We start from the raw sequence: 24743 nt of genomic DNA, 5'->3' as shown, positions 1-24743 counted from the left end.
GGCTACTAAAACAGACAATGCTGATCATTTACTGATAATTGTCTCTACGTGTGTTTAGCAGAGGCAATTCTCAGTATTGTCTATGGCAGGGGAATTTCTGGCCTTGAATAAGTAGATGCTTCTAGTAGCTCAGTGTGTCTTCTCCCTAAGAGAGTTTCCACTTGGTAGAAGGGGTCCTTGGAAGAGTGGGTGGGGGTCCCACCTTTAGTAATGGGGGTCTCACATTACCTGTGTTATAGTACACTATTTCCAAAAAAAGTCAATGACCAGGTGGGAAAGAAACTTTATCACTGATGGTTTTGCATTTATGGTGGGATCTTGTTCTCTCATAGACCTATTAGCGAAGACCTGCCCCTAAATGTCAATGTAATCTTCAATAATGTGTTTTGTGGGCCAATAAAATGGTTTTTCCAAAGAAATATGTGATTGAATACAAATGGGGTATGAATAACTAGTTCTGCATCTCTGTACTAGAGCTATTCGTATCTTAAGGTGGATTATTAAGGTGGATTTTTTTTTCTTTTCAACAGAGGACAAGATCTGGACTTTGGTTCCGCACAATAACACGGAACTCACACCAGTGCATGGGAATTTTGGTGTCAGACCATACGCCATGTTGTTCAACTATAACAGCACCATGGAACAGCTGGAAGCCATGATAAACAGGGCTGAATACTGCGAGCAAGAAGTGGCCTATCACTGCAAACATTCCCGCCTGCTTAATTCCCCAAGTAAGTTGAACCATGAGAGGACTATACCTCTTGCCATGTTGTCTTTCATTGAAATAACCAATATCTGTTTGAAAAGTAGCTTGAAACACTTGAGGAGTCATTTACAAAAGCAAGTACAATGTATGACATTGAATATAAATCGCCTTATTATCCGCCATATTTTCCGCCATAGTAGAGTTGTAAAGTTGCTTCAAGTATTGTTTTAGTGTGGGGCTTCTGTCTCTTCTGTAGTCCATGTTTGCTTCTGATTCCCTGGATATAGAGTATGCCTATTGGTGCAATCTGCTGGGGGAACTCTGAAGCTACCACCAGGTCCAGGGTCCACCAGCTTCAGTTGGCCCAGTTGTGCACCACTCATAAGAAGGATGTCTCCATTGGCAACACAGTGGAAGTGCAGAAGCTTGAATGCAAGCCCCTTTATGAATTGTGTCAATATGCATTCGCCATTGCATCCAGTTAGAGCAGTGATCCCCAACCAGTGGCTCGGGGGCAACCCAAGCCGTGGATGTTGCTCTCAGTGGCACCAAACCAGGTAGTTAATTTTGAATTCCTGACTTGGGGGCAAGTTTTGGTTGAATAAAAACAAGATTTCCTACCAAATAAAGCCCCCTGTAAGCTGATAGTGTGCATAGAGGCCCCTAATAGCCAATCACAGCCCTTATTTGGCACCTCCATGAACTTTTATGGTGCTTGTGTTGCTCTCCAAGTGTTTTTACATTGGATTGTGGTTCACAAGTAAGAAAGGTTGGGGATCCCTGCGTTATAGCAACCGCAATTGTGGAGTTTGTATGTAGCCCATTTGATTTCTCTGTTCTCATTTCCTGTAATGACCTTATTATCACAACTTTATGAATATGATGTAGAGGGAATAGGGGAAATGTTGGGGCAATATGTTTGGGAAGGGGTGGTTCTGTTAGTATGTTATAGAAAGCCCTATTCCTAGTAACTTTAGAATAGGTTTCCATAGTTATAATATATGGTTTTTTAATTATTTGCCTTTCTTTTTGCCTCTTTTCAACTTTCTAATGGGGGTCACTGACCCCGGCAGCCAAAAACAATTGCTCCAAAGCAACCACAAAGGATTCTACAATAGAAACACAACGATATGTCTTTGCACAAATATTTACACAATCTTTAGACCCAGTACGATAGTGTGTACTGAACCTTAGAAACTTAATTTAATCCACACCACTATTTGTTCTCCATTTTCTGTAATCCATAGCCCCATGCCCCCCCCCCCCCCCCCCCCCCCCCCAGCCAGAAGTGGAATCTACGGCTGAACAATGTTCCCGAAATGTAATAGGCCTAAAAGAACACTATAAACCCCAATAGGTGTAGAACTTTGAGATAGAATGGGCTGTTCCATGAATATGAGTGCGGTTGGGTCGGTTCTGCTCGCAGCTGCATTGGATGGGAGGCAATAATGACTCTCAGGTGCAGTCAGACTGTTTCAGTAATGGGCTCATTCTCTTTATTGACAATATCCATCAACCAAATGTTTCCAATGCAGAAATAGGAAAGATGATTTTGTTCTACATCAAGAACTCGGATTATTGATTGCGTGGCCATGGCAACTTGTAAAAAATATTTCTTTCATGTTTATATCAAACTGAATCTTTGGAATTAACATTGTTCTCTCTAACTATTGCACCAGTTTTCTGTTATCTTCCTATCACAGACATAGATACCAGAGGCAATTAAATCATATCACTTATCTGGCCAGAATATTTTGTCTTTTTTTTGGGGTGGGGGGAGTGGCATGTACAGACATAGGGAGAATATACAAACTCCTTGTAGATTGTGCCCCACTCACTCACATCCAGTTCTCTCTCCTCTCCCCCCGTTGAATCAAATAATTTGGCTTCTAACTCTTGTTTATCATGTCCCACTCCATTTTGGTCCTACTTCTACCCATAGTCTTTTCAACCACTTCCATCTTTACCTTCTCCTACTTCCTCCACCTCCAGTCCTCTCTTGCCACTTCAATCTGCTCTATTGTCCTGACAACTCATATCTACTTTTCTGCAATCCTTTCCTAAGTTATTATGAACTTCCCTCTTATACGTTCTACCTCCTAGCTCTTCCACCTACTGTCCTATTTTTGTAGATACTGCCCTACTCACGTACCTTCTGTCCTACCTGTCCTCTTGTCATCTCCAGTTAGTTGGCTTATAACTCTGTTTATCATGTCCCAGGCTATGTTCTTTCTTATATAGTCCACTCAAACTCTCTCCTAACTTTCCTGTTTACTTGGATTCATGTTCTTTTCTTCCTCCATCACCTTTGTCTTCTCCTAGCTCTCACTTTTTTTTGTAGATACTACTCTTCTCACCAGGGCCGGAACTAGGGGTAGGCAGAAGAGGCAGCTGCCTAGGGTGCAATGATTAGGGGGTGCCAGGCAGAAGCCTCTGCTGCCTACCACTAGTTCCCCTACTTTGCCATTGCCCCCGCCGCTAATAACAAGCGGCGGGGGCAATGACCCACGGCATCGCACCCCCAACAGAGGGGGCGGGGGTTGCCTAGGCGCCCGGACGGCTTGGCCCGCCCCTGCTTCTCACATAGCTTTTGCTCTTCTTGTTCTCTTGCAACTCTTGACTTCTCCAGTCAGTTGGCTTCTACCTCATTTTTTATCAAGTCCCACACTGTATTCCCTCTTATATATTCCACCTGTTCACTTTTCAGATTCACTATCCATGTTTGTTTCTGCCTCTGCCACCACTCCCAGCTCTTCCATCTACATCTCCTTGTCTGCTGTTTTTTTCCCAAAGTTATTATGTATTTTCCTTCCTTTCCAGTATGAGGTTAGTTGATGGTTTGTGATTCTCAGTACTTCATGGAATGTTGTGTTTCAAGTTCACTGGTTTATGTACAGTGTTATAAGGTTGGAGACTCCATTCTGAAACAACGATATACTTTTATAATATGAGGGTATCTGATCCACTTGACCCTGACCCTGTGTGCCTATGTGAATCTTATAGAACAGGGGTCCCCAACCTTTTTAACCCATGAGCAAAATTTAAATAGTTGGGGAGCAACAAAATCATGAAAAAGGTTCCTGGGGGTGACCAAAAAAGGCTGTAATTGGTTATTTTGTAAGCCCTATGTGGATTGGCACACTACAGGAGGCTCATTTTGGTAATATCTATGGAATGGAGACCTGTTTTGAGGCCACTGGGAGCAACATCAAACGGGTTGTTGTTGACGAACCTCTGGTTGGGGATCACCTATAGAACCTACACATTAAACTCAATGGCAGTGATAAAATAATAGGAAGATTGTTGCCCGTGGGTGCAGCTTGTGACTTTCATGAGATTAGGTTAACCTGACAGCATGACGGGGAGAATCTCCTCTACGGCTGAAAGAAAGTTATAACAAGTGACAGTTAATAATATTTCCAGAACACATGATTTTCTGACAGATATAACTCCCCCAATAATTCTCATAAGGCTATTCCGGCAGCTCCGGTCCTATGAAGAATAATTTAATAAATCCCAGTGCATTTGCACAGCACATAATGTATCCACATGAGCATTCATTGCATTCATTTTCTTTCAAATATATATATATATCTATCTGATGGAGATTGGGAAATAATTTAAGTAGCGTTGCAATTTAAAGTTTCCATGCTGGAGCCCGTCTGTCTGAAGCGATTATTGTTTGGCAATAACTTTGGGAAAGTAAATGATAGTTGGCAAAGTCACAGCTTGTACAGAGGAGAGATATTTGCTCTGATCTATAGGGCTGAATGGCTTTCTGCCGTTGGATAGGCTTTTTTATTTGGATGCTCACCGGTGCAATAAAAGTGGTCAGTCAAAATGGCTGAAGGACTTACCTGTACTTAAGTAGGGCTTCCTTTATATCCTGGACTATTAAAAATGTAGGTTTAAAAAAGACACATGTCCATCAAGTTCAACCTTAATGCCTATATACAACCTACCTAACTGCCAGTTGATCCAGAGGAAGGCAAAAAACCCCATCTGAAGCCTCTCTAATTTGCCCCAGAGGGGAAACAATTCCTTCCTGACTCCAAGATGGCAATTGGACCAGTCCCTGGGGCAACTTGTACCGAGAGGCCATAACCCTGTATTCCTTCACTTGCTTCAGAGCATAGGTTGGGACATTTTGTATCAAATCATTACTGTCCTCAATTGATTCCCATAAGAAGTCAATGTTCTCCCTATGAGGCTTAATTTGGAGGTAAAGAAGATAATAGGGAAAAAAGAAAAGCATTTAAGAAATAGAAGTCAGGGGATAGAAGCTGCATTTAATGAATATAAAAGAGCAATCCAGAAGGCAAAGATAGAAAATGAGGAGCAGATTGGGGCAGAGGATAAAACTAACCCCCAAAATGTTTTTCAAGTATATTAATACTTACACACTCTATTGCACTGGAAGCACTGTACCAAGACTCTAGGGTCTTTTCCAACCCCTTCCAACAATCTGTCTACTCGTTGCACCACATGCTGAACCCTAACACCAGGCAAGCAACATACAGTTCAGCATGTAGGGTCCTTGCAACAAATGTAAAATAAATGTTAAATTCCTTGGGTTCCTTGTTTTGTTGACCTGCTGTTGGACAGCTGGACCTCCTAAAGGAGCAATCCGGGTTTTGAAGAAGGCAACCATGGATAAGCCTTATATAATATACAGTTTGCTCATTTCCCTGTAGGACCAAACTGAATTATATCCTTCTAAATGGTGCTTGGTGATGTCATCAGTCACATGACTCACTAAAACTTGTATAATATAATAAATAAAGTAACATAGTAAGTTAGGTTGAAAAAAGACGCACGTCCATCACGTTCAACCATAATGCCTATATATACCCTGCCTAACTGCTAGTTGTTCCAGAGGGAGGCAACAAACCCCATCTGAAGCCTCTTTAATTTGCCCCAGAGGGGAAAAAATTCCTTCCTGACTCCAAGATGGCAATCGGACCAGTCTCTGGATCAATCGGACCAGTTACTAGATAAATCGGACCAGTCCCTGGATCAATTGGACCAGTTCCTAGATCAATCGGACCAGTCTCTAGATCAATCGGACCAGTTCCTAGATCAATCAGACCAGTCCCTAGATCAATCGGACCAGTCCCTAGATCAATCGGACCAGTTCCTAGATCAATCGGACCAGTCCCTGGATCAATCGGACCAGTCCCTAGATCAATCGGACCAGTCCCTGGATCAATCGGACCAGTCCCTAGATCAATCGGACCAGTCCCTGGATCAATCGGACCAGTTCCTAGATCAATCGGACCAGTCCCTAGATCAATCGGACCACCCCCTGTTGTAAAATATGAGGATATTAGACGTCACCTCGGAGTTCCATGACCTGTATAAAAGCAGTATATGATCATTGAACTCCGAGGTGATAATAATATATATATATTATTATTTTACAATAAGGGATACTTTATTCGCTATATAAATACTTCCATCCAAATACAATGGATCAGTTTGATATAAGAATAACAGCAGTGGGAATATGGAGCTTACACACATTTCCCAGGGGCAATATTCCACTGTGCAACTCATTACAGCTGCTAAACCATTGTCAACACTGCTGATGAATAATAATAATTATGTTCCAAACATATCAATAATTATCATTTATTCCGGGGATGTCTGGCTATCGGGTAGATCTCGCCGCAGTGTGGGCATAATAACCCGTCCAAACTAATTATAAGTACAAATAATGAAGTTTGCCCTCAATCACAGTAAAACGGTTCAATTACAGCAGAACAGAAAGAGTTATGCAGCCACCACCGGCATGAATAGCGTTCCCTGGAATCTCGATATAAAGGGCTGCTAATGGGTAATAGCGATACTGAAATAAAGTGCCAGTCACCATGAAATCCAGTAAAACTGCAAATATTCCATAGAAAATATGAATTATTTCAAAATTATTCAATTAGGGCACTTAGTTTATACTGTAGCAACCTGTGCTCTTCAAGCTTTTGTGGTGGAACCCATATGGAGCATCTCCATAGTCTACTCATGGTCGTTGGGTATTTACCGCAATGTATCCACGAGTTTATTCATGTACACGGCAAACACGTGTCGAAAAAAAACATATCAACAAATAAAGAACAAGGATTTACAAGGGTTCCCAGCGAGAGAAACGAGGAGAGAGACCAATTAAATTTCCTTTAGGTGCCTCGGCGTGCAGAGGAACAGATGGGAAGGTCTTCTTGGCAGAACAGACTGACACAGACAGATGACTATGGTGCTTGCTCTGTGGAAACAAACATATTTAACGCGCACAGTCATCGTATCATTTGCTGTCTCCAAAGGACATTCTTTTCTACTTAAATTCCGTTTTGACAGTATCGGCCCACAACAAATAACTGATTAAAATGTTACGTAGTTAAGTTGAGTTGAAAGAAGACCAGAGTCCAGCAAGTTCAACCCTTCCAAGTAACCCCCAGCACCCATACAAACCTATACTGGCCCTTCTATACACTCACATACATAAACTATATATACCAACATCAATACTAACTGTAGGTTTTAGTATCACAATAGCCTTGGAAACCATGCTTGTTCAAGAACTCATCCAGGCCCCTCTTATAGGCATTAATAGAATCTTCCCAACCTCACTGCTCTCACTGTGAGGAACCCCCTACCCAACATCCCCCGGCAGGGCATTCCCCAACCCCCTCACTGCCCTCACCGTGAGGAACCCCCTACCCAAAATCCCCCGGCAGGGCATTCCCCAACCTCACTGCCCTCACCGTGAGGAACCCCCTACCCAACATCCCCTGACAGGGGATTTCCCAAACCCCTCACTGCCCTCACCGTGAGGAACCCCCTACCCAACATCCCCCGGTAGGGGATTCCCCAACCCCCTCACTGCCCTCACCGTGAGGAACCCCCTACCCAACATCCCCCGGCAGGGCATTCCCCAACCCCCTCACTGCCCTCACCGTGAGGAACCCCCTACCCAACATCCCCCGGCAGGGCATTCCCCAACCTCACTGCCCTCACCATGAGGAACCCCCTACCCAACATCCCCCGGCAGGGCATTCCCCAACCTCACTGCCCTCACCGTGAGGAACCCCCTACCCAACATCCCCCGGCAGGGCATTCCCCAACCTCACTGCCCTCACCGTGAGGAACCCCCTACCCAACATCCCCCGGCAGGGCATTCCCCAACCTCACTGCCCTCACCATGAGGAACCCCCTACCCAACATCCCCCGGCAGGGCATTCCCCAACCTCACTACCCTCACCGTGAGGAACCCCCTACCCAACATCCCCCGTTTTGGCTCAATGTTGTCTCCTCACCATGGTTCTTCCATCTGATGCTCTCAGAGCCCTGCCCCTCAGAAGCCATGTTTGATGAGATGTAACAAGATTGAATCCAGCTGCACCGTTGGTTACAGGGACATAAAATAGTGAATTAAATCAGTGTGAAAATCTCTTGTTTTCAGTTTTAAGGGGTTTCTGTTAGATTTTCTGTTATGTTTTTCCCCTACAATTACTGTACTTATATAAAAAATTAGCCGAGAATAAAATCCTATGTAAGTCATGGTCAAGTCAAAAAAAGACCAATTGAAAAATTGCTAAGAATTGGCCGTTCTATAATTTACTCAAACCGATATTTCTGATTTGAATGCCATTTGCATGTATATATTCCATGGAACATCTCTGGATAAATCAGCGGCAGATAAACCTTAAACGCAGTCAATTATTCCTGTAGCGGCTGAGATTTCCTATGAAAGAACAAAGACTGATCTTGGGAGGAAAAAGCCACATTGTTAAGTGAGACAGTTCTACTGGGACTTCCCTCTGTAATTTGCTCTTTAACTGGGATTTTTTTTTTAAGAAATGGCTGAAACTGCCAACGGTGCAGATCACTTTGTTACGGGGGGTTTGCAATCTGTCGAGCGCGAGAGAGCGGGATGTAGAGCAAGACGGGAAGCGTCGGGGGAAAAACATCCAAAATTGTGCAAAAGGGACCATAAAAATAGCTTTTGTGCTTGTCTGACTCTGAGAAGAAAATGTCAGTAAATATGACGGAAAAAAGTGTCAGTTTGGGGAGAAAATTGAAGACCGGAAAAGAAACACAATTACGGGTTTTTTTTTTCTTTTTAACCCATAAATTCCCAGGGAAGGGAACAACAATAGATTGGCTGGATTAATGGGCTGAAACTTTTATTTTATTCCCAGACATTCGGGCGTCAACATGAATGTTTTTGAAATAAAAAAGTTGCCGTTTTTTTTCAAGTTTCCATTTCTGTGAGACTTGTGGTTTTGTAAAGGTTTTATAGAAATGGCGGTGACTGGTTTGCGCCAGAAACATTTATTTAGACAAGATTAGGGATGTACCAATTCGGTTCAGGATTTTTGAAGGATTTGGTTTTGGAAAAATCACATATGCATATGGATTTGGCAGAATCTGTCAGGGTTGGTTTGGGGGTTCGGCAGAACCCAAAAAAGTGGGTTTGGTGCATCCCTAGACAAGATATATATATACTTATCTGGCTACAAAGTTAGTTTATTAGGAGACATCTCCACCGGGACAATAAGCCGGAGACGTCATGGACATCCCATAATACACATATGCACAATGCCCATAATAACATGTAGAGGCGAATGAGTTCAAAATGGTTCCTTGTCCAACCATCTAATCCCCTGATTCTTAACCCACAATGTTTTACCCCTTAATTATATGTTGAGTAACGCTGAGAGCTGTATCCCAACCTCATCCTGGGACCAAATGTCCAATCAGCCACCTTCTTGCTACATTTAGTTAAATGAAAAATGTTTGGGTCCTGATTTTGTGTTGAAGAATTTTTGGAATCCCAACCAGATCTGGGAAGCAAATGTCAAGAAATGGGGGGGCCAATCAGCCTCCTTCTTGCTACATCACATGGTTTAAAGATACAGACCAGCCAATGCCATCCATGCTGTGGCCAATCCTACACTCACTTTCATCTGATGCACTGGGGAATCTAGTATTTATTATACATTATTATAAGAACTCACAAATTATTGAAGATTTGCTAATTTTGTAATTTAATGTTGCAAAATAATTATTTTTTTACGATAAACTTGAATCAAAATAACGTGCTTACATACATTTGTGAAAAAAAAACCTGAAAATCACATTATTCCATTCATTTTTTAAAATGAAAAACATCAAATTCTAAAATAGTTTGTATGTGGAAAGGGAACCTCTGGTTAAATTCTATAGAAGCTCCCCATGTTGTAGTTGACAAATTTTTGATATATTTTTTTATAAATTTTGAAAACTCAAGTTCAGAAACCTGTCAAAAATATCCCAATTTGTGATTCATTTTTTTTTTTTGCTGCAGTTTTTTTAAATTTTAGTAAATCTACCTGAGACATGTCGATATTATTATGTGATCACACTCTCATTGCACCCCGATATTTAGCACAATATTATCCTTTGTTATTTCACCCCAACACTGGGCAGCTCCTTGTTGTAACTCCTTGTTGTAACAGATTCCTGTGGTTTCCAATAAAACAACAAACCATTTTTGGAGCCATAAAGAAAATCTTATCCCTGTATCCCCTTAGTTTTTTGCAAAAAGTTGCTCAACCACCCAATTACAAATGCAAGAAAATTCACCAATGAGAATGCTGCTCCCGGCAGCCATCTTGCTGCTATCTCACATATGGAGATTACTGTGTCATTTTGGTTTCATGATATTACAATGGCTTTATCATTAGGAGGAGACAACACGGATGACATTTTTTAGCCACTTTTTGCACAAAATGTTCTAATTCCCTTTAATATTGTAATAGTCGAGGGCGGAGGAAGACTTTTGCTGTCTGGATGAATAATACGGTCACACCATCGCGACACCCTTCACTTAATCATTTAAAAATATTTACGGGTCGCGTCATTTTCTCTTTCGCTTTTCCCTCTTCCAACGTGACCCAGATCTTCTCACGTGCTCCAAGTCTCGATTTCTCTCCTTACGTCCTTAGATCACAACAAATGCAACATTAATGCACAAAGTAGAGCGTGACACGCCGTGGTCCCTTCCTACACAAGCTTCGCCTTTCTTCTATTAATCTTGGTATTGTGGTGCTGGAATTTAGGTCATGTGTGCAACCATATATTCTCCTCATTTCCAGCGATCACTTAATCATGTCCCTCAGACACAATATGAAGCCCCTCACCCCCCTAAGAACGTTTTATGACCTTAATAGAATCTAAATTACCTTAATCTGGCAACATAAACAATTCCGTGTATCTTTAATGGTTTCATGTATCCCCTCAGGGCGGCATTAAGTGTTGCATTGTATATTTAAACCATGATATATGAGTTGGGTTCCTCACCAAGGTGCACCACGGTCCGGCTGGAACTCTCTCCGGTCTCTTTATTGCTTTTAAATGTTAAGTCAACTCATTTTAAATTGTGTGTTGCTCTGACATTCACCCCAAACCCCCAGCTGTCAGGCACAACTCCAATATCCGAACATGGGAAATCAAGAATAGGATATACGGGAGCCTTATTTTCAGGGAATCATCACTGCGGAGAGCGGCGTTTTAGGATAGTTTATGAGCAGGGAAGGCAGAAAAATGAGCTATTACTCAAGATTATGCCATTGGATTGTGATCTCGGATAACTGCGTGACGCTCCATAACACCAGGCGACTGGGGAAGGCTATTTTCTTTCTCCTGACTTTGAAGATTTAGATGTATTACTTTACATTCTCCCTCTCCAAGTTGCTCGCAAAGTATTCACTGACCGGATGCCATTTAGGCAACAACAGCCGCCCGCTCTAAAATCTAAAAGAGGCAAAGTATTAAACGGTGCCATATACTGTATATTCTCCTTGCAGAAAGACTTTGGATAAAGGGTAACTAATCCTGACTTGGCGGTGTTTTTTCTACAACCTTGAAGCAAAAAAAGATCTTCCAGTTGTAAAAAAAAAAAAAACAAAACTGCCATTGACTTCTGCATGATCTTGTGGCGTATCTTTTCCTTTGGATTTGTTGCATGTTTTGTCACATAATAAATGGCAAAATAATCATGTTTTCTTTCTGCAACAAAATCATATTTTTGTGCAAAATAATATGAATTGTGAAAAAAAAAATACAACCCTTACTTAATGCCTCCCATAGTCCTTATAAAAGTGATATATACATAAGTGCGATGGTCGTTAATGGATTAAACCATTGACTATAATCCCCATCATGTGACTGTTGTACATAACACACCTGCGCTCTGGTCTGTGTGTGTATTTATATGGTATATGATACACCCGTAATATCAACCTGCTGAATTATGCTGAGTACATGGAAATATTTATAGTTTTATGGTACCTCTGTGTGCAGGTTATTGTCAGCTCAAAGGGTTGTTCTATTGGAATTGTGCTTAGTAGGAGGAAATTGAATACATTTGCTGGCATTGTTTCCTACCGCACTATAACGGCGTTGGCAGGATAAGCTGAGTATAACTGGGCCGGAGTCCATATTATGGGTATCACTAGTGAATAAGGTCATTAGCAGACTGATGAAAAAGGCAGTGAATAAGCCCTTTCAGACTAAGGCTGAGTCCCTCAGAAAGGCCAAGGTTCAGGGTGGGCAAAAGGCAAAGGCAGAGTCCATTATAAAGGCCAAGGTTTTTACTGAAAACTTTACAAGAAAATGTAATTGAAAAAACATGTCAGTCAACGATATCAATGTTACAGACAATTGAAGTCCTCTCCCCAGACAGCTGGCCAAATGGCTTGAGGAAGAACCTTACAATTGTGCAAAGACAGTCTCAGTCCAATTATGAGTTGGTATGTTAAATAAACAACTAAATAAGTCAAGAGTGTGAGCAGTTGGCAGACAGAGGACTCAGGAACCAATGCAAAGACTTGGGAACCAATTCAGGGACTTATGACCAATGCAGTGACTCAAAAACTAAGTCAGGGACTCAGGAGCCAAGGTAGGGACTCTGGAACTAAGACTGGAACTCAGGAACCAAGGCATGGACTCAAGTACCAAGGCAATGATTGGGAACCAAAACAGGGACTCAGGGACCATAGCAGAGACACAGGAACCAAGTCAGGGCCTCAGGAACCAAGTCAGGGCCTCAGGAACCAAGGCAGGAACTCTGGAACTAAGACTAGAACTCAGGAATCAAAGCATGGACTCAGGTACGAAGGCAATGGTTGGGAACTAAAACAGGGACTCAGGACCAAAGCAGGGACTCAGGGATCAAAGCAGAGACACAAGAACTAAGGTAGCGATTCTGTAACCAAGACAGGAACTCAGGTACCAAGGCAAGGGCTTGGGAACCAATTCAGGGACTTGTGACCAAAGCAGTGACTCAGGGATCAAAGCAGAGACACAAAAACTAAGTCAGGGACTTAGGAGCCAAGATAGGGACTCTGGCACCAAGACTGGAACTCAGGAACCAAGGCATGGACTTAGGTACCAAGGCAATGATTGGGAACCAAAACAGGGACTCAGGGACCATAGCAGGGACACAGGAACAAAGTCAGGGCCTCAGGAACCAAGGTAGGGACTCTGGAACTAAGACTGGAACTCAGAAATCAAGGCATGGACTCAGGTACTGAGGCAATGATTGGGAACCAAAACCGGGACTTAGGGACCATAGCAGAGACACAAGAACTAAGTCAGGGCCTCAGGAACCAAGGTAGGGACTCTGGAACCAAGACTGGAACTCAGGGACCAAGTCAGGGCCTCAGGAACCAAGTAGGAACTCTGGAACTAAGACTGGAACTCAGGAATCAAGGCATGGACTCACGTACCAAGGCAATGATTGGGAACCAAAACAGGGACTCGGGAATCAAAGCAGAGACACAAGAACTAAGTCAGGGCTTCAGGAACTAATGTAGGGATTCTGGAACCAAGACAGGAACTCAGGTACCAAGGCAAGGGCATGGGAACCAAAGCAAGGAATCGAGACCAAAGCAAGGAATCAGTACCAAAGCAGGGCTTCAAGGATCAAAGCAGGGAGCCAGGAACCAAGACAGTGCCTTGGGAACCAGAAAGGACCACAGGAGCTTCAGACAATAACCACGCAGCTGGTAGTAGCTTGTGGCAGGCTTAGATAGGCCATTAATTAAGCAATTACCAGCTCAAAAATTAGCAAGTGGAGACAACATCTTAATAGAACATTTTTTTTAGAGCTGTGCCCAATGACAAGACTCATCATTTAGAAAGAATCCCCAATAACAATGGTAGAATCTGTTCTTTTCTCATTTTCCTAAAAAGTTCCATGTTCTTTTGCCCTTTGCCAAGTTCAGTCTAAATGACTGCACCTTATTATAGGGAAACACGGGCTCCTTATTGACGTAATACACACGTTTATGCAGAGAGCAGAGCTGGATTTACAGAGTCCAACTTGCAGGACTTAAAAAATGCAACAGCGCATTTTAGGAAAAGTAGGTCAATGTTGTCATTAAAAACAGAGAAAAGCCCATCTGGTCCCTTCATTCTGCCAAGTCATTTGCTGTTTCAAATATATACAGAATATTCCTCTCCTTCCTCCATTTATTCCTCACGTTACCCATAGACAGAGTTTGTGCAAAGTCCTTAGTAGTCACCGGCTACAAACTCTGCCGATACCGTATTCCGAGTAACCTCCTCACTGATGGTTTAACCACGAACCTTGGGTTCCAGAGCAGCTCAGACACTTTCCCTTCTAAAGCTGCACATATGCTCAGATTGTAGTGTTATGACCAACGTTCAGGTATCGATTGTTTGTTTAAATGCAATGATCTAGAACTGACATTGACATTGTAGGATAAAGCCATTATTTTCAGATCAATGTTGGAAGGGTTACTGCCTGCTCTGCTCTCATTTCCCTACAGAAATAGGGGTTGGTAGCACTAGGTAGGTACCTAATATATAGGGGCAGAGACAGGGGAAAGTGTTGGAAGGGTTACTGCCTGCCCTGCTCTCATTTCCCTACAGAAATAGGGGTTGGTAGCACTAGGTAGGTACCTAATATATAGGGGCAGAGACAGGGGAAAGTGTTGGAAGGGTTACTGCCTGCCCTGCTCTCATTTCCCTACAGAAATAGGGGTTGGTAGCACTAGGTAGGTACCTAATATATAGGGGCAGAGACAGGGGAAAGTGTTGGAAGGGTTACTGCCTGCTCTGCTCTCATTTCCCTACAGAAATAGGGGTTGGTAGCACTATTTAGGTACCTAATATATAGGGGCAGAGACAGGGGAAAGTGTTGGAAGGGTTACTGCCTGCCCTGCTCTCATTTCCCTACAGAAATAGGGGTTGGCAGCCACTAGGTAGGTACCTAATATATAGGGGCAGAGACAGGGGAAAGTGTTGGAAGGGTTACTGCCTGCTCTGCTCTCATTTCCCTACAGAAATAGGGGTTGGTAGCACTATTTAGGTACCTAATATATAGGGGCAGAGACAGGGGAAAGTGTTGGAAGGGTTACTGCCTGCCCTGCTCTCATTTCCCTACAGAAATAGGGGTTGGTAGCACTAGGTAGGTACCTAATATATAGGGGCAGAGACAGGGGAAAGTGTTGGAAGGGTTACTGCCTGCCCTGCTCTCATTTCCCTACAGAAATAGGGGTTGGCAGCACTAGGTAGGTACCTAATATATAGAGGCAGAGACAGGGGAAAGTGTTGGAAGGGTTACTGCCTGCTCTGCTCTCATTTCCCTACAGAAATAGGGGTTGGTAGCACTAGGTAGGTACCTAATATATAGGGGCAGAGACAGGGGAAAGTGTTGGAAGGGTTACTGCCTGCCCCGCTCTCATTTCCCTACAGAAATAGGGGTTGGTAGCACTAGGTAGGTACCTAAAATATAGGGGCAGAGACAGGGGAAAGTGTTGGAAGGGTTACTGCCTGCCCTGCTCTCATTTCCCTACAGAAATAGGGGTTGGTAGCACTAGGTAGGTACCTAAAATATAGGCGCAGAGACAGGGGAATGTGTTGGAAGGGTTACTGCCTGCCCTGCTCTCATTTCCCTACAGAAATAGGGGTTGGTAGCACTAGGTAGGTACCTAATATATAGGGGCAGAGACAGGGGAAAGTGTTGGAAGGGTTACTGCCTGCCCTGCTCTCATTTCCCTACAGAAATAGGGGTTGGTAGCACTAGGTAGGTACCTAATATATAGGGGTAGAGACAGGGGAAAGTGTTGGAAGGGTTACTGCCTGCCCTGCTCTCATTTCCCTACAGAAATAGGGGTTGGTAGCACTAGGTAGGTACCTAATATATAGGGGCAGAGACAGGGGAAAGTGTTGGAAGGGTTACTGCCTGCCCTGCTCTCATTTCCCTACAGAAATAGGGGTTGGTAGCACTAGGTAGGTACCTAAAATATAGGCGCAGAGACAGGGGAATGTGTTGGAAGGGTTACTGCCTGCCCTGCTCTCATTTCCCTACAGAAATAGGGGTTGGTAGCACTAGGTAGGTACCTAATATATAGGGGCAGAGACAGGGGAAAGTGTTGGAAGGATTACTGCCTGCCCTGCTCTCATTTCCCTACAGAAATAGGGGTTGGTAGCACTAGGTAGGTACCTAATATATAGGGGCAGAGACAGGGGAAAGTGTTGGAAGGGTTACTGCCTGCCCTGCTCTCATTTCCCTACAGAAATAGGGGTTGGTAGCACTAGGTAGGTACCTAATATATAGGGGTAGAGACAGGGGAAAGTGTTGGAAGGGTTACTGCCTGCCCTGCTCTCATTTCCCTACAGAAATAGGGGTTGGTAGCACTAGGTAGGTACCTAATACTGACTAACAAGAAGCTTCTTAGGGGGAAATAACTGTCGTTTCCGCTAATGTCACATCTCATATAAAGCCCCAAAGCCAATGGTATTGGGTGAGTGAAGGGAACGGTGACGGTAGAACCGGAGAATAATCGAGTTTTAGCACTTATTGCAGGAAATGTAAAAGCTCTTTATTTAAACAGAACCTATGAGGCAGTAACGATACCGTTTGGATAATAATGGCGGCTCCGACAAAGCGCAAAACGTATTGATCGCGTCTAATCTCTTCCTTCTCTGATCGATTGGAACTTACATTTAAAAAGTTCAAGGCAGAGAGAGAGAGAAAATGTAGAAAATTCTCGAGTTTCCTTTTAAGGAGGAGTTTTGGGAATCGAATTCAAGTCGTAAACACGAGGGGATAACGTCGGGGGTTTCTTAATTAGACGCTGATTTAATTAGCTTTTCATTTCTATTTTCTTAAAATGTGGTTATTCCAAGAGAATGGCTCTCGATTGTCTGCGGCGGAGGAATGAATTGCTGAGAATCAGATAGAGGTCTCTATGGGGCATCGCTGCTAATGTCAATATGTACAGTCAGCATTATCTATATAGGGGATAATGTGCCCCCTACTGTAAATGATAAGGATATTAGCAGTCACTGAGGGGTTCTGTGCCCCCCATATAAAGGCACAAGGCTGCAGGCTGAGTTATACAGGGAACTCTGAGTATCACTCATGTATTATAAGGGATAATGTACCCCCTACTGTAAATGATAAGGATATTAGCAGTCACTGAGGGGTTCTGTGCCCCCCATATAAAGGCACAAGGCTGCAGGCTGAGTTATACAGGGAACTCTGAGTATCACTCGTGTATTATAAGGGATAATGTACCCCCTACTGTAAATGATAAGGATAAAGGACAGTCACTGAGGGGTTCTGTGCCCCCCATATAAAGGCACAAGGCTGCAGGCTGAGTTATACAGGGAACTCTGAGTATCACTCATGTATTATAAGGGATAATGTACCCCCTACTGTAAATGATAAGGATATTAGCAGTCACTGAGGGGTTTCTGTGCCCCCCATATAAAGGCACAAGGCTGCAGGCTGAGTTATACAGGGAACTCTGAGTATCACTCATGTATTATAAGGGATAATGTACCCCCTACTGTAAATGATAAGGATATTAGCAGTCACTGAGGGGTTCTGTGCCCCCCATATAAAGGCACAAGGCTGCAGGCTGAGTTATACAGGGAACTCTGAGTATCACTCATGTATTATAAGGGATAATGTACCCCCTACTGTAAATGATAAGGATATTAGCAGTCACTGAGGGGTTCTGTGCCCCCATATAAAGGCACAAGGCTGCAGGCTGAGTTATACAGGGAACTCTGAGTATCACTCATGTATTATAAGGGATAATGTACCCCCTACTGTAAATGATAAGGATATTAGCAGTCACTGAGGGGTTCTGTGCCCATATAAAGGCACAAGGCTGCAGGCTGAGTTATACAGGGAACTCTGAGTATCACTCATGTATTATAAGGGATAATGTACCCCCTACTGTAAATGATAAGGATATTAGCAGTCACTGAGGGGTTCTGTGCCCATATTCTGAGTCAGAACCAGAGAACAAAACTTATTACTTACTTACTAATGAAACTAAAGAGAATAATCTGGAATGATACAGCCCTCAAATGCGAATATCTTCCATTGCTGTAATATTAATCAGTGCTGTCTATTTGCAGACGGAGCTCCGTTCACTTGGTGGATTGGGAGAGGGACGGAGAGACACACCTACTGGGGGGGATCATTACCCGGAGTCCAAAAATGCGCCTGTGGCTTGGAGGAGAGCTGCATTGACATGAGGCATTTCTGCAACTGCGACGCTGACAAACACGAGTGGTAAGTGGCAAATTGAAATAAGAATGTGCCGAGCTTGGTTGGCCCAATCGCCCAGTGAGTAGGACTTTGCCTGATCATCGTGTTGATTAGAACCTTGACTAGAACCAATGCCCATTGACATAGTGGCTTATGGGCCTGTGGTTCATAAAATGTTATCTGATGAGCCCCAGTCCAACATGTGTGATCTTTTTAAACCCATAAATAGGCAGATAGTAGGTAAGAAGAAGCCCCAGATTTATAGTTTGGGTGCCCTAGGCCACCATATCCCATGTCCCTGTCCCACCACCCTTAGCTCCTGTCCCACCACCCTTAGCTCCTGTCCTCCCCACCGGTTCCCCACTATCCCTTGTCACTCCTCATCATCTGGTCCGGGAGCACTGAGGAATTGGCACGCTCACCTATTTCCCCAGTGCTCCATGAAATAACCAACACGGTTGGGCGCCATGCCACCCCTAAAATTGTGATGGCCTGGGCCTGGGCCTTTGTGGCCTTCCCACAAATCCGGGCCTGGTAAGAAGAAACACATCAGTTCCGGGCATCCGCTTGTGTAAGGGGCATCTTTACTCATAGACATTTTGGAATTAAGAAAGTTTGTGGATCAGTCTATAGGTAGACTCTTGGGGATCTGGAGAAGGATGAAATAAGGTTTCATGGGGTGGGTTCAAGGGGTTGTTCACCTTTACAATAACTTTTAGTAGGATGTAGAGCCGTGATCCCCAACCAGTGGCTCGGGGGCAACATGTTCCTCACCAACCCCTTGGATGTTGCTCTCAGTGCCCCCAAAGTAGGTGCCATTTTTAAATCTCTGGCAAGTTTTGGAAGCACAAAGACCCAGTTTAACTCCAAGCAGATCCTGCTACTGGCCAGAAGTCCACATGGGGCTATCAAATAGCCAATCACAGTCCTTATTTGGCATCCCAAAAAGGACTTTTTCATGTTTGCGTGGCTCCCCAACACTTACATTGCAATTGGTCCTAATTGTGGTTTTTGAATTATTTAGCTTTTTGTTGAGCAGCTCTCCAGTTTGGAATTTCAGCAGCTATCTGGTTGCTAGGGCCTAATTTAACCTAGCAGCCAGGCAGTGGTTTGAAAGTGAGACAGGAATATGACTAGAGGAGGGGCCTAAAGAGAAGGATAAGCAATAAAAAGTAACAATAACAATTAAACTGGAGCCTCACAGAGCAATAGGGTTTGGCTGCCGGGGTCGGTGACCCCCATTGGAAAGCTGTAAATAATTAAACAACTATACAAAATAAAAAATGAAGACCAATTGAAAAGTTGCTAAGAATAGGCCATTCTATAACATTAACCTGTAGGTGAACCCCCCCTTTACTGCTATCATAAGCCCCAGTTTGAGCAGCCTACGTGGCTTTTGTGCGTCTGTAACCAGATGCGGCACCACGGACTCCGGCTATTGTGCTGCGAAGTGTTTATCCTTGTATATTGTCAGCTCTTGTGCATTTCTGTACGATGACCCAGACCCGGGTCAAAACCTGTCAGGGAAGAACTTGAAGTGGAAAGGAATTCTGGTATGTACGGCGCCTGTTGAGTGTTATTGTTGGTTGTGATGGCGGCCGCTCAAGCAGAATGAGCACGAAGATGAATGTAGAAAAGACACAAAGGAGGCAGGAAATAAATATTTCATTCTTGTGCCCGGCGACTTCAAACTGTGCTGAGTTTCTTTCTTCTACGCTCTCCGCAATTATCATTTCATGCCGACATAGAAAACCAAAGGAACCAGGCAAAGAAAACTTCAAGTGCATTAAATGTGGTGCCAGAATAAACAGAGACAATGTAATTGGACGAGCTCCGACCATCAGACCATAATATTGATTCTTTATAATGTTCTTTTTGACTCTCGCTCAGTCAATCTGCGATTAATTCATGTGTCTGTTGCTTTGTATCTTGAGTCTCTTTCCCGACCTTAAGCGCCACAGAACAACCAGGGTGTTTATCTGAGAAACATTTATGGGTGCTACCATTTATCTTTTCTTCTACAGAAATATGGCTTCATCTGTATATGTCTAGGGAGTCGGTCATAGGTGGAAGGTGGAATAGATGGAACCCACAGCAGGATAAATACAGTGCCAATTCCATGTATAATACCCCAGAACCCACAGCAGGATAAATACAGTGCCAATTCCATGTATAATACCCCAGAACCCACAGCGGGATAAATACAGTGCCAATTCCATGTATAATACCCCAGAACCCACAGCGGGATAAATACTGTGCCAATTCCATGTATAATACCCCAGAACCCACAGCGGGATAAATACAGTGCCAATTCCATGTATAATACCCCAGAACCCACAGCGGGATAAATACAGTGCCAATTCCATGTATAATACCCAGAACCCACAGCAGATAAATACAGTGCCAATTCCATGTATAATACCCCAGAACCCACAGCAGGATAAATACAGTGGCCAATTCCATGTATAATACCCCAGAACCCACAGCAGGATAAATACAGTGCCAATTCCATGTATAATACCCCAGAACCCACAGCAGGATAAATACAGTGCCAATTCCATGTATAATACCCCAGAACCCACAGCGGATAAATACAGTGCCAATTCCATGTATAATACCCCAGAACCCACAGCAGGATAAATACAGTGCCAATTCCATGTATAATACCCAGAACCACAGCAGGATAAATACAGTGCCAATTCCATGTATAATACCCCAGAACCCACAGCAGGATAAATACAGTGCCAATTCCATGTATAATACCCCAGAACCCACAGCAGGATAAATACAGTGCCAATTCCATGTATAATACCCCAGAACCCACAGCAGGATAAATACAGTGCCAATTCCATGTATAATACCCCAGAACCCACAGCAGGATAAATACAGTGCCAATTCCATGTATAATACCCCAGAACCCCCAGCAGGATAAATACAGTGCCAATTCCATGTATAATACCCCAGAACCCACAGCGGGATAAATAGAGTGCCAATTCCATGTATAATACCCCAGAACCCACAGCAGGATAAATACAGTGCCAATTCCATGTATAATACCCCAGAACCCACAGCAGGATAAATACAGTGCCAATTCCATGTATAATACCCCAGAACCCACAGCGGGATAAATACAGTGCCAATTCCATGTATAATACCCCAGAACCCACAGCAGGATAAATACAGTGCCAATTCCATGTATAATACCCCAGAACCCACAGCAGGATAAATACAGTGCCAATTCCATGTATAATACCCCAGAACCCACAGCGGGATAAATACAGTGCCAATTCCTAAGGCATAGAGGTGGGGCAGGAGATATGAGCTGGGATTTTTAAATGTCTTTATAATGGGTATGGGTGTGTTATATGTTATTGGGTTTCATGTTTTAACTGGAAAAGGACTGTTATTATACAGCTTTAGGGTGACAGTTCCCCTTTAATAAATCAAGCTAAATGCTTGAGGGTATAACTGGTTTGCTGCCCAAGTTATTACCATATGCGCCATGATGGGGCTTGTTGTTTTTTTTTCCGTTTTCCATTTCACATGTGCACAGATTGTACGCTGGACATAAAAACGTATTTGATAATCAACATGAGGAAATCCACATGGGGCCTGTGTGCACATTCGCTCAATTCCCAGTCCGGCACGTTCGCTGCGAGGTTCTGAGATTCCGGGGACGGCGCGGGGGGCAGTGCGCGAACAGGAATCACGCCGGCCTTCTGCTCCGGGGAGAAAAAATTAGGTTTTATTTTCTTCTTTGTATCCGAGCGCTGCTTTCATTTGACCTCCCGATTCCAAATGAATTCCGGATTTTGTGCCACGCTGAGATTTGAAATATGTAGCTAACCCGCTGAGTGCAAGCCTTCGGGGCAAAGCCGGGCCGCCCGCGTGTTCTACTCTGTAGGCTGCTGGAGAAATTGGTTCCGGGACGAGGAAAAACACAAATTGCTCTTGTTCATTTCAGAGAAAGGCCCCGCAATTCATAGGGGCGAAAGGACACAGAGCGTCTGCCGGGGCTTTTATGGGGGAACATTGGGGATTGAGGCAGAGATTGGAGCAAGTGTTGCTGAATCAGAGAGAGAAAGAGAGAGAGAGAGGGGACACTTTGTACTTTGCTGAAAGAGTAAATAGAATTATCGTGAATTTATAGAGTTATTCAATGATATAAAAAAAATTAAAAATTACCCCAATAATGGGTAATTATATCTTAGTTGGGATCAAGTACAGGTACTGTTTTATTATTACAGAGAAAAGGGAATCATTTAACCATTAAATAAACCCAATAGGGCTGTTCTGCCCCAATAAGGGGTAATTATATCTTAGTTGGGATCAAGTACAGGTACTGTTTTATTATTACAGAGAAAAGGGAATCATTTAACCATGAAATAAACCCAATAGGGCTGTTCTGCCCCCAATAAGGGGTAATTATATCTTAGTTGGGATCAAGTACAGGTACTGTTTTATTATTACAGAGAAAAGGGAATCATTTAACCATTAAATAAACCCAATAGGGCTGTTCTGCCCCAATAAGGGGTAATTATATCTTAGTTGGGATCAAGTACAGGTACTGTTTTATTATTACAGAGAAAAGGGAATCATTTAACCATTAAATAAACCCAATAGGACTGTTCTGCCCCCAATAAGGGGTAATTATATCTTAGTTGGGATCAAGTACAGGTACTGTTTTATTATTACAGAGAAAAGGGAATCATTTAACCATTAAATAAACCCAATAGGGCTGTTCTGCCCCAATAAGGGGTAATTATATCTTAGTTGGGATCAAGTACAGGTACTGTTTTATTATTACAGAGAAAAGGGAATCATTTAACCATTAAATAAACCCAATAGGGCTGTTCTGCCCCAATAAGGGGTAATTATATCTTAGTTGGGATCAAGTACAGATACTGTTTTATTATTACAGAGAAAAGGGAATCATTTAACCATTAAATAAACCCAATAGGGCTGTTCTGCCCCAATAAGGGGTAATTATATCTTAGTTGGGATCAAGTACAGGTACTGTTTTATTATTACAGAGAAAAGGGAATCATTTAACCATTAAATAAACCCAATAGGGCTGTTCTGCCCCAATAAGGGGTAATTATATCTTAGTTGGGATCAAGTACAGGTACTGTTTTATTATTACAGAGAAAAGGGAATCATTTAACCATGAAATAAACCCAATAGGGCTGTTCTGCCCCAATAAGGGGTAATTATATCTTAGTTGGGATCAAGTACAGGTACTGTTTTATTATTACAGAGAAAAGGGAATCATTTAACCATGAAATAAACCCAATAGGGCTGTTCTGCCCCAATAAGGGGTAATTATATCTTAGTTGGGATCAAGTACAGATACTCTTTTATTATTACAGAGAAAAGGGAATCATTTAACCATTAAATAAACCCAATAGGGCTGTTCTGCCCCAATAAGGGGTAATTATATCTTAGTTGGGATCAAGTACAGGTACTGTTTTATTATTACAGAGAAAAGGGAATCATTTAACCATGAAATAAACCCAATAGGGCTGTTCTGCCCCAATAAGGGGTAATTATATCTTAGTTGGGATCAAGTACAGGTACTGTTTTATTATTACAGAGAAAAGGGAATCATTTAACCATGAAATAAACCCAATAGGGCTGTTCTGCCCCAATAAGGGGTAATTATATCTTAGTTGGGATCAAGTACAGGTACTGTTTTATTATTACAGAGAAAAGGGAATCATTTAACCATTAAATAAACCCAATAGGGCTGTTCTGCCCCAATAAGGGGTAATTATATCTTAGTTGGGATCAAGTACAGGTACTGTTTTATTATTACAGAGAAAAGGGAATCATTTATTGTTAGTATTCTGTGTATCTCTAGTTTGGCCTTTGTTATTTAATTCCTTAGAATGGACCATAGAATGTAATTCTGGCTGTAAGAATGAAGGGTTAATTGAAATGGGCCTGGGCTGGTAGAATCAGTAACCAAACGGGCAGCACCAAATGAATCTTATTATTAAAAGTAATTGTTTGAAGGTGAACGTCTACTTTCAGCAGCGAGAGCCCAGAATGCTTATGAGAAACGCCCGGAGTCAGTTTGGGAAACAATGTCGGTCGCCGGCACGGAGCAAAGAGGAGTCGTTAGAACAGAATACACTTTATTTTTGCATTTTGAATCACAAATCAATTTGCTTAAGTCAAAAAACCATGAAAACGGCTCTGGGAATCTCAATTTTCATGCAAATCAAATGAGAATTGCTGTGAACTGCGGCGAGAATTGATTTCTGAATCAATCTGAGCGTCGCCCGTGATGAAGTTTCATAAGAAAACATTGGGATTTTGCTGGCAGCAGTTGCTCTTCTTTAGAAAGGAGTCTGGCCCCGCTGCGGCTATTTAGCATCGATTCAAGCGGGGAGAGTCGGCTTTGGGGGAATCGGAATAATGATGATAGTTTGACTGGTCTTTTTAATTAGAAAGGTCTGTGTC

The 24743-nt window shown here is 42.9% G+C and overlaps 1 protein-coding gene across 1 annotated transcript in view; it reads left to right on the top strand.

Moving 5' to 3' along the window:
• The window catches only part of cntnap5 (contactin associated protein family member 5), a 294459-nt gene that overhangs the window by 205430 nt on the left and 64286 nt on the right, over positions 1 to 24743 (top strand). The window contains exons 13-14 of the mRNA XM_031893445.1: positions 531 to 731; positions 18146 to 18302. Coding sequence (XP_031749305.1) covers positions 531 to 731; positions 18146 to 18302 — 358 coding nt within the window. The remainder of the gene's footprint in view (positions 1 to 530; positions 732 to 18145; positions 18303 to 24743) is intronic.

The sequence above is a fragment of the Xenopus tropicalis genome, chromosome 9, assembly GCF_000004195.4.
Source record: "Xenopus tropicalis strain Nigerian chromosome 9, UCB_Xtro_10.0, whole genome shotgun sequence".
In the NCBI taxonomy this organism is placed as follows: domain Eukaryota; kingdom Metazoa; phylum Chordata; class Amphibia; order Anura; family Pipidae; genus Xenopus; species Xenopus tropicalis.
The sequence above is the reverse complement of the archived record's forward strand: the minus strand, read 5'-3'. Positions and strand labels throughout refer to the sequence as shown.